At 38.2% G+C, this 17,582-nt stretch overlaps 1 protein-coding gene across 4 annotated transcripts in view; it reads right to left on the bottom strand.

Annotated features, from left to right (window-relative positions):
- Positions 1-399: 399 nt before the first annotated feature.
- TRMT11 (tRNA methyltransferase 11 homolog) overlaps positions 400-17,582 on the bottom strand; it is a 40,958-nt gene continuing 23,775 nt past the window's right edge. For 3 of the 4 annotated variants that reach the window (XM_070419222.1, XM_070419223.1, XM_070419224.1), the window contains 2 exons: positions 14,530-14,650; positions 400-952 (listed from right to left, as the gene is read on the bottom strand). In XM_070419222.1, coding sequence (XP_070275323.1) covers positions 821-952; positions 14,530-14,650 — 253 coding nt within the window. In that variant the 3' untranslated portion in view covers positions 400-820. Of the gene's footprint in view, positions 953-14,529; positions 14,651-17,582 lie in introns of those variants that run through there. The other variant, XM_070419225.1, reaches the window with a different exon arrangement.

Raw genomic sequence — 17,582 nt, 5'->3', positions numbered from 1 at the left:
GGTTAGGGTTAGGTTTAGGGCTAGGGTTAGGATTAGGTTTAGGGCTAGAGCTAGTCTTCTGGTTAGGGCTAAGGCTAGGGCTAGCCCTAGCCCTAACCTTAACCCTTACCTTGTGCCCTAACCATAACCCTAACCTAGCCTTAGCCATAATCCTAACCTTGTGCCCTAACCCTAACCCTAAGTCAAGGTTTAGGACTGCAGGAGCAAATCCAAGGTACAGAGGAGCTTCAGATGTGGACAGGCCTCAAGGAGTTTGTAAGCTTTTTAGATTGTCAGGTCCTAGCCTTTCTCATCATCACTACAATCACTGTTATGACCTACTTGTCTGGCATTGATAAAAAAAAAATCATTTCCTTCATCGTTTTCCCCCTTAAAAGCACTGAATACTACAACTTTAGAAATCCTCAATTAGGTTTATTAGTGGCGATGTAAATCAATTACAATAAAAGAAAACAATTAACTCTAATGAATAAACTCTCAACCACTATTAACTGCCTATAATATAGTCTGAAGATAACTGTTTAAAAAGTCAACAATAGTAGTTCCCGTTGTAAATTAATTACCAAAAATATAACTGTTTTTAATTTCCATAATTCTTGAAAGTACAAATATAAATTAAATAAAGTTCAAAAGACCACATACAACAAAATAGTTCATAAAACAAGGCTAATTTTAAAAGAATTGTTCAATTTACTTTGTAGCATTTTTTTGGTTATATAAAATTATTTTAAACAGTGCGTGTTTTCTGTATCACACATGAAAGTTCACATCCAGATGTCCTTTTTATGAAATCCTTATTCTTTCTTCATTGTCAAAATGTTCACTCCTGGCTAGATTTTTCTTCCTTGGCAATTCTTTTTGTTATCCCACTGAAGTATTTCTCACGGAAGGAATTATGACCTTGGTATGGCAGAAACTGATCACTTAGCAGATGTGAATACTGGTCCTGGTTCTGGTTGGTTGGTAAATACAGAAAATAAAAGAGTTTGAGTTAATTTCTTTAGTTACCTTGTAACCAAAGCAGTCATTTACTGTAAGCAAAATCTCCCTCTGTGGTGCATATTGGTTTTCCTATTGTTGTTTTATTACCTGAATGAAAAACATATCATCCACTTTATACTTGCTTGGGTATCCAGTGTTTTCACCTACTTTTCCTCATTTGATCCACTGTCTTCAGTGCTCCTGCTCCAGTCTATTCCTCATATTGAGACCAAACTCAACTTACTAAAGGCAAATCTAATATGCCAGCATTTCTGGCTAATATCCAAATGGGTTTAAACTTTCCCCAATTCTGAGGCTTTCCCTTAAGGTTTGGGAGGTAGATTCAATTGCACATCAGGTGGCTGAATGTCCTCTCACTTTTCTTTCCTGTACAAGAAGGATCAGCACACTGTCGAGCAATGAGGTCGCCCTGCTCTGCCATTCTGTACTCTTCTCCCTGGGACTCCTCCAGGCTATGCAAAATCACCTCTACGGGAAATGCCTGTGGACTGTCCTGGAGCTCAGTGGTAAGGAGGGTAAGACAGGACAGAAATGTGTGACTCCAGCAGCCGCAAGCTTAGAAGGCAGAGGCATGGAGGACAGGCTGGGAACTGACTCGGGCTCAGGTGCTTGCATGCCTAGCCGGCCAAAGCTGCCAATTGTGCAGCTCACCTGAGGAAGCAGGAGGCAAAAGTTGAAGCACAATGGAAGATGGGCTTCCTCTTAGACCAAAGAGAAAGCATAACAAAAGTTTGCCTTTGAGCAGGAGGATATAAATGGGGCAAACTGATAATAAAGAACAGAGAATTATGAAGATTAGAGTCAGACGGGGAATAAACAGAAGAAGCGTGGAAAACCCAAAAGTAATGATTAAAACGTGTGCTAATTAATGGCTATCTAGACAATATGTAGGGACTACCTATGACATTCTTTGTCTGAACAGTTTAGATTCAAGAATCCCTCAGAATAAAATAAAAGCAAAAAAAAGCCCCTAAGACTCTAACAGACCTTGGGTTGAGTTCAACAGGAATCCAGTGGCAGAGAAACACACACTACTGGGAACGTTGGAAAGACTAGCAACCTTAGAAATGCAACCTCGGGTGGGATGGAGGGGAGGAGGGGGAGACCTCTTTTCTGTCTTTACCAGGAAGTAGAGAAAAATCCCATGAGATATACGCTGGAAAGATTCTTCCTGCAAGATTGGCTGGCCCTGAATATAAAATAAGTCATTATAACAAAAACTACTGGATAACCCAGTATCTCCAAATCCCTTATGTATGTAGCCAGGGATCTGGCAAGAGCCATTCTATTATTACTTAGCAGCATAAGTCCTGCTTCCGGATAAGCCAGACACTCCAGGGACTTTGGCTACCATTTTCATCTAAATGGAAAGTCCTGGTTCCTAAAATGTTCTACATGGAACATTCAGTATATTTATGGGCTAATACATACTATTACATATATTCATGTCAATATCCTATACCTATGAACAATAAACATTTCAAATATAACCTGGTCTATATGAAATACACTACTAGTATTTGCAACACTCAGTATTTATGTTACCTCAATGCCGAAGAAGATGGCACACTTTTTTCTCTCTCATCCTATCTTTAGTTCAGTTTACCAGGGCTCACACTTGAGATGACGATAGTCAACTGCACATATTTTTCACCACCTGTTCATGCCTCTTCTCTATTTGAATTCCCTGCCCATCTCAAACAAGAATATCTGCAGGGGTTTTTTTCAGCTCACTATCTCAAAGGCCAAAGTGTTTACTTAAAAGGACAAGAGTATCCTCAGGCAACACAACTTGATGTCTCCATTAACTAGAGCTCGTCCCAGTCCCAGTGTTTAACTTCTGGTTTCCCTAACACTTCCAAATCTGTCTTCCAGTATACCTAGGTGTCACATCCTTGAGTTGTACCAATTTTTAGTAAACAAGAAATACTTCATGAAAAATAAAAACACAGAGAGAACTGGGAAATGCCAAAAAAGAAAACTCTGGCACTGAAAAATTACAGACTACCTTTCTCAAATTTCATTAACTACCGGTTAAATTGTGGAGCGTGGTAGGAGTTAAAGAGATATGAATAAAATAGGGATTGTTGACTACACTGTCTATTGTTTATCATCTTTTTATAACCAGAAATTAAGAGTTTCTGTAGGAAAGTCTGTGCTAGCTACAGATGGCTTCCTAATGGAAATATACAGCTTTCAGACCTATCACTTAACCTTGTAAGACAAACAGCAATTGTAAATATGACAAGAAATATACCAGTTCCGAGTCAAGAAAGCAAAAGTATATATTTACAACTATGTGTTTTATATAAATCCACTATTAAATTGTCTGCATCTTTTCACAGCAGGTTATCATCTAAATTTTTAAGCTAAGGAAAGGGAGACTGAAGGAGTTTGAATAATCTGCCACTGGTCACACAGCTAGTTAAGTAGCATTGGTAGAACTGTAGCCTAGATGAGACTTCAAAGCTTATACTTTTTCCAACACTTCTATTTTTCTTTTTTTAGTAGAAATTACATCAAAACAATGGCTGAAAAGTTAACTTCCCACATGGTAGACTAGTAAATAGTTCAAAATGGAGTTTGACATTTAGAGGACATTCCTCACTGAACAGCAACATTATGGTAGCACATATTTCAGGTCTAAACTTTTAGACAGAACCCTTTAACCACTGTCCCACCCAGCCAACTTCCTGTCCTATCAGCACTGCTAATTCTAAACATAAACCACTCGAGGAATTTTAACACACTTGCCAATGAAACCAAAACCTTACAAATTGTAGTATAGTACTTATATGTGTACACTGCCCTCTGCTGGCAGAAGCAGATAGGATTTCCTGCTGTGGATAAAGATAGCTTGGAACAGAGCTGACCATATGTACACGAGCACTCTTTCCCTCTCTGTTTGAGTCCTGACTACTGTAAACATCTAGTCACTAGTTACAGAGAACCAACATGACCAGGGTGGCTATTTTTCTCCAGGGAGCATCAGCATTTCATTTTTTAAAGAATGATGTGGAAATACACATTACATATTCACATCGGTGACTCTAAAGTATAAAATTGTCATTGGTGTCCAACCCAGAATTACAAAGTATTCTCTAAAATAAGAAAGAGTACATAAACTAGACCTTATTCAAGCTATTCCTTAATTATTTTTAAAAATAACCCTACATCAAGACAGAGCATCACCAAAAAAAAACAAAAAAAGACATTAAAAGGAAAGCACTTTAGCCACTTATAACATAATAATCTAAAAGGAAACAAATTCTCAAGAAACTATATGTTCTGTAGTAACATTTGAAACTGACACTGTAAATGGAACTAATGACACTGGATTATACTACGAGATAAGTATGTAAGAGCGTTTCCCAAATGGAGTGTCACAGATGACTCAAGACGACTACATTGAGAACTCCACTTCAGTAAAGCAATCCTTCCAACTACTGCTTCTCCCAGAAACCTGCCATTCTTTGTTATCATCATCTCCTGAATAGAGGAAAGGTGTTGGGATTTTCCACAGTATGGTGATTCAGCTGCTTTCTGGTTTGCTTCTCATGAGATATGAAGTTCAGGTACCACACAATTAGAATGTTTTGTAATGCTGATTTTTAAAATATATATATATATTTTTATTGATTTCAGAGAGGAAGGGAGAGGGAGAGAGAGATAGAAATATCAATGATGAGAGAGAATCACTGATTGGCTGCCTCCTGCATGCCCCCACTGGGGATTGGGCCCGAAACCCAGGCATGTGCCCTTGACTGGAATTAAACCTGGGACCCTTCAGTCCACAGGCTGATGCTCTATCCACTGAGCCAAACCAGCTAAGGCTGTGACGGTGATTTCTGAAGAGTGCTATTAAGATAATAAAATTCAGTACATTTTCAAACAGAAAATTTTAGCTAGCTATAACTATCTGTTCCCACACTTCCTTCAAATAGGTAGTTTATATACTGTTAAATTTGATTGTCTTTTTATTCAGGAAAGGCCCAAAATAATCAGTGAACAGTTACTATTCATTTCCTAAACATTTACTCAGTGGTGGGCAAAACAGTCAAGGTCTGTGAGTTGAGAGCTTATATACTAGAGGGAGACACACGTTAAACAATATATCCCCAAACATATACTTGCAAACTGTGATTAAACAGTGAGAAGGGCACTATTCCTATATAATAAAAGGGTAATACGCAAATAGACCGAACGGCAGAACAACCAATCAAAGCATAATATGCTAATCATATGCTAAGGCTGCTCAACTGCTCGCTATGACGTGCACTGACCACTGGGGGGCAGATGCTCTGACTGGTAGGTTAGCTTGCTGCTGGAGTCCAGCCAATCGAGACTGAGCAAGATGGGCTGGACATGCCCTGGAGCCCTCCCGCGGCCCCTCCCCAGCCCGATCGTGCACGAGTGGGGTTCCTCAGCCTGGCCTGCGCCCTCTCGCAATCTGGGACCCCTCGGGGGATGTCAGAGAGCCAATTTCAGCCCAATCCCACAGGCCGCTCCTCTTGAGAGGGCACCAGACACAGGGCTCATGACTGGCGAGCGCTGCTGTGACAATGCGAGCCTCTCCAGATAGGGACTGATTGGGCACGAGCCTGCGGCAGACACAGTGGGGCCAGGATTAGTGGGAGCGGCAGGTAGGAGCTGCAGGCAGCGCTGGACTGTGGGTTTCGGCCCAATCCCTTCAAACCACCCAGAGGGACCCCACCCAGGCATGAATTCGTGCACTGGGCCCCTAGTCTACATATATAAAAGCCTAAGTGACTGTTACAACTGAACGACCGGTCGACCAGTCGCTATGATGTGCACTGACCACCAGGGGGCAGACACTAAACACTGGAGCTGCCCCCTAGTGGTCAGTGAGCTCCCAGAGGGGGAGCGCTGCTCAGCCAGAAGCCGGGCTCACGCTGGTGAGCGCAGCTGTGGTGGCAGGAGCCTCTCCCTACTCCGCAGCAGTGCTACAGAGCGGGACGGGATGAGCACGAGCAGTGTGATGCGGGCTCGGGCTCCTCCCTGGCTGCCTGCCGCTTGGCGCACTGCTACATCCCCCAAGGGGTCCCAGATTGCGCAAGGGTGCAGGCCAGGCTGAGGGGGAACCCCTCCCCCGGTGCGCGCCCCCCCCCCCCCCCCCGCCCCCCGGCATGATTCCATGTACCAGGCCTCTAGTACAAACATAAGGGCACACCTAGTTAGATGGAGTGAAGAAAATGGACAAGAAAGACTTCCCTAAGGAAGTGATGTTTATCTGAGACCTAAAGGATGGGTTAAACTTACAGAATGAGAGGGTAAAAAACATTCTAGGAAGCAGTGAGAGAGGAAACACAATGGAGAAGACTGAGACTAGAAAGAGGTGAGGACATTCTGGGAACTAAAAGCACACCAGTGTGGCTAAGGCTTGGGAAACAAAAGGGAAAGCAGCACAAAACAAAACTGGAGAGGCGCGTCAGTAGATTAGGTTAGCTTTGAAGGTTAACTGAAGGATTTTCAATTTTATTCTAAATTCCATAGAAAGTCATTGATGACTTGTACGCAGAGGAATTTCAGTACTTATTTACATTCTCAAAGATACTCTGGCTACTGTATAAATATACAATGGCAGGATCAATCGCAGAAGCAGGGGAACCAGCTGGAAGACTATTGCACCAGCCCAGGGAAGCAGCACTGTGCCACGTCCTTCAGAGCAGGGGGTGGATAAAAATATATGCAAAACTACCATCCGCTCAGTTATCCCAAGCCAGACTCTCAAAGTTATCCTTAACTCCGGTCTCCCTCACCTAAGTATCCAATCGGTCACCAAGCCTGCCAAGTCTGTTATCCTCTACAATCTCCAACCCTACCTTTCTTAGGTTACAGCCTCAGCATTGCACAACCATGCCAGCAGCCTGGGCGCTGGTATCACAGGTTATCTTTCCACAACTCAAGCTTGCCTGCATAAACATAGTATTTTGAAGTAACGTTTGTAAAACTCCTGCCCCTCTCCTAACTAACATCCCTCATGGGCCTGCCATCACCAACAGGATAAACTTGGAACTCTTTGGTCTGCAAAGACCTTCATTCAACTCTAGGAATTCCTTTGGTTTTCTACTTCATCTCCAACATTCCTCCCCCAAATACATAGGATTTCACTCATACTAAAATGTCTAGGGTTCCCTGAATGCACCACAACCCCTCAGTCTCGGCACCTTTGCTTAAAATACTGGCTTCCTCCCTTGACTCAGGCACCATCTCCTTAGGTAGGTGCTCTCTGGTGCCTATACACCTTGCACAGGTCACTACAGGACTCGACACAGTAAGGTGAAACGGGCTGGGCAACCATTTCTCTCACTGGGCAAGTTTTCTAAGGATAAAGACTACACCTTATTAGTCTATTTAGTCTCAACACCTCACACAAATGGTTCCATAAATGCTGAGTGATGAAAGCCATGGCTTTTCCCTCATGGAACAGGTGATCAAGGCAGGGAAAGAAAACATACAAAAAATATGAAAAATACTTCAATGTAAAAATTATTAAAAAGTTTTCTTTCTCATTTCTCATAGCATCTTTTCCACAATTTCACCTGCCTGGAAACCCTTATATTAATAACCATTTATTCACTCCCAGCAAACACCTCCGTTTTTACAGAGAAAAAGGAGTCATCCGGTGTGAATTTCCTCACTTCCTTGCTGCCACCCCATCCTCTACTACAAATTGGATCCCTTGCTTAACTCTACAGCCTCATCTCTCACCCCAGTCCCCACTCACATTCTGACTAAAGTCAAAATGCTCTCTCATGTCCCTTTACACACAGTCAAGAGTTACTTTATATAATTCCCCTAAACTTCAGTGAAAATACTTAAGGATAATCATCAGTTTAACTAAAACTACTGTTTAAAAACAAGAGATTTTCCCTAGAAAGGTGTCACTTTGGGGATGAAGAAGAAAACCAAATGGCTTCTACATTAACTATAGGTCAGGTTTAAATTGTCCCGTTACTGACAGTTCCTGATAATGAGATAATGATTTCTTCTACCTCACTAGTACTGACCTTAAGTCATTCATATTCTTAAAGTGACAGTGGTTTATATAGAAAAGCAGTTTCATTGCAAACACTTGAATACAAATGGCTTAGGGAACTTATTCTACGATAAGTGAAAACCAATGATACTGTCATCACAGTAAAAGCCATCAAACAGGCAATGCTCATCGAATTGTGTCAAGAAAGACTTTGGATTCATGAAATATTAAAGCTATGATATATATTCTTAAATAAGGTCAGAGGAAGAAGGCAAAGACATGGAAGAGAAAAATAGTGCGTAGCTTTTCTTTCTTGTAATCAGCAGAGAGTGAAATGAAATGTAAATGACAGTGCTGAATATAATGGGCCTCAGTTCAGCTTCAGGGTAATTACCCATGTCCGGCTTTTGTTTAAAAATCCTGCTCCCCTTATCACAGCTTCCCACTGTTCTACATCTGGTACTGGACAGTAGCTATAGAAACCACTTGTGCTAAAGTTATACAACTATAAACAGCACTCGGCCATTTCCAAACCAAGGACAAGGAGGTCAGAAGTCTGGCATCTAATACTATTAAGAGAAACCAGCACGATGCTTAATGGGAACAAGGTAAGGCTGAGAATCTTCATCCCAAAATTAGGTATTTACATGTGGTTTGTACCTTTTAAAAAATGTCATTACTCTTCAAGATATTAAATTACCTAAAGTCTATTAAAATATTTTTATATTAAAATCTTCATATCTAGAGTTCTGAAAATGAGTTGACATTTAACAACTGAACTTTGACATCTGGCACTCAGCACATAATTTCTTTCTAACTGTAAAAAGAATATCATGGATAGTCATGTTCTCATGATGAACAAGAACATGAGTATTTTCTACATGCTCTCCACTACAATCTGTACCTTTATAAAACTTAAAACCTCAATTATTAAAAGAATTTAGGTTCAACACACCAGGTAAAAATGTAATGACAACTTATTAGTTACTATATCTAATATTTAATTAAAATTAAGAACTGTACTGACCCTAACTAAGCAGCAAAAGATGAGTAATACGCCAAAACATGTGCAGACACACATATACATACTCTCTCGCTTTAATTTGGAAACTTTATCTCCTAGGCAACTTTTTAAAACTGTCACAATTCATTAAAAAATTAATAAACACACTTACATTTATATAAAGAGCAAAAACAAGCAAAATTACTTTGCTTAGGGATGAATTCGATAGTGAAAATATTACAAAGGGAAACAAGCAAGTAATTACCATAATAGTCAGATTAGTGGTTACACCTGCTAGGAGAGGTGTTTATGATCAGAAATAGCCACAACAGGGGGTGCTTCTGGGGTGCTGCATGACTCAGTAATCTTGACCATGGCGGTGGTTACACAGATGTTCACTTTACAACTATTCATTAAACTGTGCACTTACGTTATGGACAAAAAAATACGAGTTAAAATCTCAGGGTTGCATTCTTGGTGGGTTAGGAATGGGAAGAAGTCACAAGTTCATGTTTGAATTTGAAGAGCACTAGAAAGATCATTCTAAGTTAAATAACATGATAAATAAGAAAAAAATACAAAGTGGAAATTTTGTCAGATGAGAATTATAAAGGAAGCTCCAGGGGATTATGCTAATTCAACACATAAACTTCCATGTATCTAAACCAGTCATACCTTGGACTCCCAGATTGTACTTTATATTCTGCAACTGACATCTGCCTAAGATTCTACAGCATCAGTACGTTAAAGACTATTTTACTGTCAAGCTTGAAAATATGAGCATTAGAGCTAGAACATAAAAACACGTGCTCTGCCTTGAGGGAACAGCTCTGTCCTACAAATAAGAGTCATATCCAAAGAGCACCATAAGTGGCACCAGAGATCTTAAATAATTGCCTTGGGGGGGGGGGGACACAGACAGACTTTTGCTGTTTCTTGATTTGCCAGAAACAATAACTTAAAACTATTACAAGACCATTAACTTAACAAAAAATCCAATTTGTTTGGCAAAATTATTTAGTTGCAGAAGTATAAAAGAAAAAGTAAAATGATAACCCTCTAAAATTTAAATTCAAGGAAAAGTACCTTTAACAGCAAAGCAATTCATTCAGAAGTAGGTGACATGATCCCTAAAATGGAATTCTGTAACACGATATGCAGCATCACCAGGATTCTGCTTTTATAAGCCTTTCTCAAACATTTCAATGTATGATTTATAGATAATGCAAGTACTTTCCTTCTGACCTTTTCGCAAAATAAATTTTAGAAAGATCCTCGCTCATACACATACAAACACACACACACACACACACACACACACACACACACTTTCACACTTTGATGATAATGAATATGGTACTGTATTAAGACCTAGAATAAGTCCATATCCAATTACCAATGTTCTTAATTGTCTTATTTTCCTTACTGATAAATGAAGTAGCATCTATTTCCCACTACCATGCTGTATGATTAAAATACTTCATACCTAATCTCTAATCTTTCATAGTTCTAATCATAAGGAAACTGTCCACCATCCTACAATGGACAGGCAAAAAACAAAAATATTTCAGCAAAAAAGACAACCAGAAGGAAACACCTTTAATTCAAACAGCTGCTAAAGAAAAAAACAACTATTGACTTTAATTCTAATAATAATACAAATGGAATCAGGAACTAGCATTATTTCAGCAAAACACCAGTTTATGATTAGCAATATAACTTTACTACCATTCTACTACATAAACTACTTATCACAAAGACAAATTTCTTCCACTTCAAGCCATCAGTAAGTCATTGTCTCAAACAAGTGAACTCAGTGTCTCTTCTCTCCCTTCCTCATCTAAAACATGTTATAATGCTCATTCTTCTTTCTCTCTCCACAGCTTCAAACTCTTTCAGTCCTTCAGTCAAAGCCCTCAGTTTTGGCCACCTTTCATTCTGATTAATGAAGCAGTCATCAGCTTCATGTTACTAGACACTTTCATTCAGTCCAAAATAAAAAATTACATTAACTTTCATCACCTGCCACTATGATCGTCCACTATTCTTTATTTTAAATAATCTGAACTACTCTGACTAGCTATAAAAAATAATGGCAACTATTTTACAGAATATTTTAACACTAATCTAAATTAATGTCCATATACAACCTAGAATAAAACTTACCAATACTTTAGTACTTCTCAAAATAACTAGGAGTATAAGCTACCAAGTCAGGTAAACAAACCACAAAACAAAGAGTGCACAGGATGGCCCATTTAGTGCAATGACAATTTTAAATAATTTTTTATATTTAAACAAGTACTATAGAATGTAATAGTGGCACAGACGTATAAAAAAGACTTCAAGGAAGTCTTGAAAATGGCTACTATGGGACCTTTTTCATCTGTCCAAGTATACTGGTAGGAAAGGTTGAGAGTATTGTTTTAGGTGACTTTCACTGGAGATGTAACTATTACACTCATATTCCAATCTGCTATGCACAACTCTGGAGATCAGCATTTCTCTCCTATGAATTTCATAAGAGAAAACTACTGTATAAGAGTAACCACTCTGACCAAAACTATATGTAGCAGCATCAGTTACATGTTGTATCAACAGGAGAAATGAGTCCTGGTAAAACAAATCATATTCTACCATGGTCCCACGAGTGATGAGGAAAGACTATCTTTAAAAGAAACTAGTATCTGCCTTTTAATCTTGGCATATTCTAAAGCTAGAAATGTGTTTCGGTAAAGAGGCGACATGACGCCTAAAAAAGGGTATAGAATTTCAAGTACAAAGAAGAATTTTGGTCTCAACTCAGCCAATTCCTAGTCTCTAAAATGTACAAAATAATAAGGTCAATGGATCTAAAAGCTTTGTAAACAATAAAGCATTATTAACGTGTTATTTATCACTCACCTAGCTTTCAGACTATATAAACATGGAATACTGACCAAAAAAACTAGCTTTCCTTATCAGGCATCTTCATAATTTCAACATGGTTGGCAAGAATGTTCTTCTTTACTACTAATGTTCAATAAATCTAAAAACTATTGCCAATAATCTAAAGATACAAAATTTTATGAAAAATCCATATTCTTTACACAGTTCTTGCATTTGTTTACATTTTAAAAGGAGGAAAGGAAGAACATTTTATAACAACCTAGCAAGTGGGCCAAAAGTCATACTGAAGTTAAACCTAACAAGTGACAAATCAAAAATGAAGAGATACGTATACAAAAGTGTAAAAATCTAAAATTAATAGTCTTCCACTGCCAAAACCAACAACACTGAACAAGTCGAAGAATAATTTGTTAGACGCGTGTGAGAACTGTTTGACAATTTTATGTCATCACTTGCATTATAAAGGACTGAGATCTTGCTGCAATTATATACACTTCTCGCCATACAAACAGAAGGTAGAAATGAAGTAATTAATTAAAAACCAAGCATGATGAATTTAACAAGAGAGTATTTTAAGTTATAGTAAATCCCATACTAGTTAAAACTCACTGATCAAATTTGATCTTATAAGATATCTCAAAAATTACTTGAGTATTAGTCTTTATCCTTTAAAAAAATAAATTTTAAAAGGAAAATGATATAAAGCAACCAAACAAAAATTAATACTGCTTTAAAGCTTTAAAAATATCTAAGGTGAGTGCCCTTATCATTTTCATGTAGAAGAAATTTTCTCAGAAGCATCCTTATATCATTCTCTAGTTCTTTTCAGTATCAAATTAATTTGCTTAGAAAAATATTATAAATCTGGAATACTAGACTTTCTTAAATTAAACTCAAGGGAATGAAAATGTGAAATTGTCCACAATTAAAATAGAAATGAAATAAAATCAGAAGAAAAAGGAGGCATTATAAGTGATACCACAGAAATACAAAGATTATAAGAGACTACTATAAACAATTATACGCCAACTGGGCAACGTAGAATAAATAAATAAATAAATTCCTAGAAACATACGACCTTCTAAGATTGAGTCATGAAGAAAACAGAAAATCTGAACAGACAGATTGCTAATAAGGAAATTAAATTGGAAATCAAAAACCTCCCAACGAAAGTCCAGGACCAGATGGCTTCATTGGTGTGCTCTAACAACCATTCAAAGAAGAATTAAAACTCAAAGGCCAGCATTACCCTGATACCAAAACTAGACAAAGACATCACAAGAAAAAACCCTATATCAGATACAGGGTTAATATACAACATATATAAAGTACACATACAACTCAGTAGCAAAAAAAAAAATCTGATTAAAAATGGAAAGAGGATCTAAATAAAAATTTTTCCAAAGAAAACATACAGATCGATGGTCAACAGGTATGAAAAGATGCCCACATCGCTAAATTCTAAGGCAGTAACACTCTGTTCTTTTCTGTTCACTCTATAGACCCAAAGCAAAGATGAGGCTTGCCCAAGTTTCTAGTAAATTTGGGAGGGCTTTAGTTGTCAAACCAGGTTAAGTATAGTGCAAAGAGCATTCTTTGCATTTAGTCAAGCTCCATTATAAGGCGTTACTCATATCAATTCTGTTCTGATCTAGACATGAGATAACGGCAGATGTTTTGTTCTTTCTTCTCAAGCATAAGTGTGTTGGGGGTGGGGGGAGGAAGAGGAGGAGGAAAGAAGAAAGATGATGTGTTGGGCCCTAAAAGACTACTTTCTCCCTTATATAAAGTGATATTTCCTATTCAGTATAGTCTACAATCAAGTAGGTTATGCTCTTGGAGAAAAATGGTAACCAGCAGTTTGCTAATTAAATGAGAGTTATATTAAGAGTGCTCTGTTTTATAATTGAGTTAGCAACAAGTTTGTCGAATAAAGTCTGAAAAGTTAAGGTCAACTTTAATTCTGTACTTCTATTCAATTTCTTTTTTTTTTTTAAATATATTTTATTGATTTTTTACAGAGAGGAAGGGAGAGAGATAGAGAGTTAGAAACATCGATGAGCGAGAAACACCAATCAGTTACCTCATGCACATCTCCTACTGGGGATGTGCCCGCAACCCAGGTACATGCCCTTGACCGAAATCGAACCTGGGACCTTTCAGTCCGCAGGCCGACACTCTATCCACTGAGCCAAACCGGTTTTGGCTCTATTCAATTTCTATATCCTACTTCAACCCTCTAACGCAGGGGTGGGGAACTTGCCACGGGCCATTTGACTATCTGTAACATCATTCACAGGCCATATAAAATTACCAACTTAAAAATTGGCCTGCTATATTTGGTTAAACATCTCACTAACTCACCCCTAATGCTTTGGCAGGGCCTGACCAAATGATTTTCCCAGGCCTTATACGGCCCACCGGCCAGATGTTCCCCACCCCTGCTAACTCCACCAAAGGCCACATACCTCTTCACCTTCCGACTTTTCCTGAATTCACTGATATTTTTTTTCTGAATTCATCAATAATTTTTTTTTATCAAGGACTAACATTTCCAAACTCCATTGGAGGAAAACTAAAAAAATCAACTTGTGATCCTTCCAGAATTTATGCCAAAAGTATTAGGATAACTTACCTCAAAATTCTTCACCTTTTCCATTGTTATCAAGCGCCTTGCTGTGTGACTAGAAAGCTTCTGCTCACAGTTGCTAATAAGTTTCAGGCAAGGATGCCAGGGTACCATCTCTTCAGTGTATCTGAAGGAAGAACAGCTGACTGTTACAAACACTTCGCATGTACACCCCACACAGGATGGTCACTGGGGTTACCCGGTGTGTACGAGACCCCCTCCCACTACAGCCATGTGGTACCATTTTATTTAATATTCACCGTTTACATAACCCATAAACAATCTAGGTTTTTTAAAAAGCAAGGTATTCTAATACTACCACATCTGAGAAAAGTAGTTTGTTTTACCTGTAGAATGGGAATAAGAGAATATAAGTATGTTTTATTGAAGAATTACAAGAAATTAAACCACAAAAATACAAGACAATCACCCTAAAGGATCCCACAAGAACACCTAAAACAGATAAATACATTCTACAACTTGACATTCATGAGACTGATTCATCAGGAGATTTATAATTTCCTAAAGTATGAAGTCCCGCCGAACCGGTTTGGCTCAGTGGATAGAGCGTCAGCCTGCGGACTCAAGGGTCCCAGGTTCGATTCCGGTCAAGGGCATGTACCTTGGTTGCGGGCACATCCCCAGTAGGGGGCATGCAGGAGGCAGCTGATCGATCTCTCTCATCGATGTTTCTAACTCTCTGTCCCTCTTCCTTCTTCTCTGTAAAAAATCAATAAAATATATTTAAAAAAAAAAAAAAAGTATGAAGTCCACTATGGCATATACTTTCCCTAATAAAATTTTGCCCTTGCAAAATTTTAATGGCATCCTGGGACCTCCATTAACTTTGCAAAAATACCAGGCTAAAGTTATTTATAAGATATTTCAAATAGGTTACCACTACAATAAACATTACAGATGACACCAGTTCTCTGGCCACCTTAACCATGAAATAAAACTGAAGGGAGCCATGATAATGAGCAGTGGTAACCGCTACTGTGCAGCACAGGAACCATGTGAATGGAGATGATGACACATAGAAAACAGGACAGTCAGGCTGCAGTAGTTCAGAACCTGACATCGGACAGGTTATTGGTATCAACATTGGCAGAAAAAGCAGGTGACAGACGTGGGGAAAACAGCTATAGAACAGAATGCAGAACAATGGGGACGGTATGGGTACCATTAATAACACTGTGATGGCCAGTTTTTACTTTTCCTTTGCAAATCTTTATACCTTTCTAGATAGTCTCTGGAAACATTTATCACATGGGGACATTTAAAGCTCCCAAATGGGTAAGAAGCTGACCGCACTTCACGTGAAAGACTAGCCTGTCAGCTAGCCTGTTCCAACGCGTCAACGTTGTCTTCAACACCCGTTTTACTGACCTCTAGGTCTCTCTGACCTTCAAGGCACTCTCCCCATTACCTCAACCACATGCTCAAAACCCTCATCACCCACTTACCAAGCAACATCTATAACGCACTTCATTTTATTATCAGTGGGAGGAATTCTCTTGAAGTCTTTCTCAGACTACTACCTTAAGGCTTCCCAACAAATAATGACCATTCAGGTTTTACCTCATCTAATAATTCTCTAACGTTTACTACATTGTTAGAAATGTTGTACTTCTACAATAGTTAAAATCAATTTGGAGTCTTCATACAAAGCATTTATGATATGAAGGAATACATTCAGCACCATGATTGACAGATTAAAATAAAAAGTGAAGAGAGAGAAGATAGAGCCTTGACCTTACACTTGCGAACAGCAGGGTTTACAGATGTCTAATACTGTTTGTCAAACTTTGCATTCAAAGGAAAAAAAGAATCTTTTATTCCCTGGTAGAGATGACAAAGCATCTTTATTAAAACATTACTTAAATATATACAAACATAAATTAGAGATAAATTCCTTATGCTCATATCCCCTATATAACTACAAAATAAAAAATAAACTTATAAATCAAACCAGAAGTACAAAACCAATACAATTTTAACTAATACTTATGACTTCAATGATGGTAAATTGCTAAAACAAAGTCACCAGTGTTTGGCTTAACAGCAGAAAAAAACATTTACATGTTTTAGATTCTCTTTCAGACGTGATCTGTAAGTTTAAGCAGGAAGGTACATCATTTGGGTCATCATTATCATTAACAAATTTGTTTTTAACCACTACTCTATTATGTTAACAAGACAATCAATTTAACAGTATATTCCCAAAATACCATCTAAAAAAAAAGCAGTAAAGTAAAATTTCTTTACTATATATTTACTAATATATTTCATAGTCATGAACTATGTGCAAACTATTAAATGGAAGCTATAAATGGTACTATGCCTGTACTATAATGATACTGCTGCATCCTATCTTAATTCCATTTGATTACTTTCCTCTACAATCCAAGCATCTATTTAAAACCTAAATCAGCCAGAACAGGCAAATCCACAGATACAGATAAGCAGCTGCCAGGAACTGAAGTGATAGATATTTCTTATGTGCACAGAGCTTCTTTGGGGAGAATAAAAATGCTCTGTAGCCCTAATTGGTTTGGCTCAGTGGATAGAGCATCGGCCTGCGGACTGAGGGGTCCCGGGTTCGATTCCAGTCAAGGGCATGTACCTTGGTTGCGGGCACATCCCCAGTGGGAGGTGTGCAGGAGATAGCTGATTGATGTTTCTAACTCTCTATCCCTCTCCCTTCCTCTCTGTAAAAAATCAATAAAATCTATTTTTTTAAAAATGCTCTGTAATTAGACAATGGATATACTAAAAACCATGGACTTTAAAAGGGTGACTTGCATGGTATACAAATTACATTTTAACATTTTTATAAAAGCCAAAAAAGACTATATATATAGGCCCTAGCTTTTCCATGAATCAATTTTGAAAATCACTTATTTTCTTGTGAATTTTCATGCCTCAGGCTATTTTGAAATGCTACTACAGTTTCACCTCCCATTTGAGAAACAGATTTGTTATTATTGATTGGAGCACTTACTGAAAACAGTTTAAGAAATCACTTTTTTCTGTTTCCTAGATGAGACATGAAAAAC

The sequence above is a fragment of the Myotis yumanensis genome, unplaced genomic scaffold (assembly GCF_028538775.1).
Source record: "Myotis yumanensis isolate MYYU_CA2020_CCGP unplaced genomic scaffold, mMyoYum1.0.hap1 SCAF_6, whole genome shotgun sequence".
In the NCBI taxonomy this organism is placed as follows: domain Eukaryota; kingdom Metazoa; phylum Chordata; class Mammalia; order Chiroptera; family Vespertilionidae; genus Myotis; species Myotis yumanensis.
Note: the sequence above shows the minus strand (reverse complement) of the source record. Positions and strands in the feature narration are given on the sequence as shown.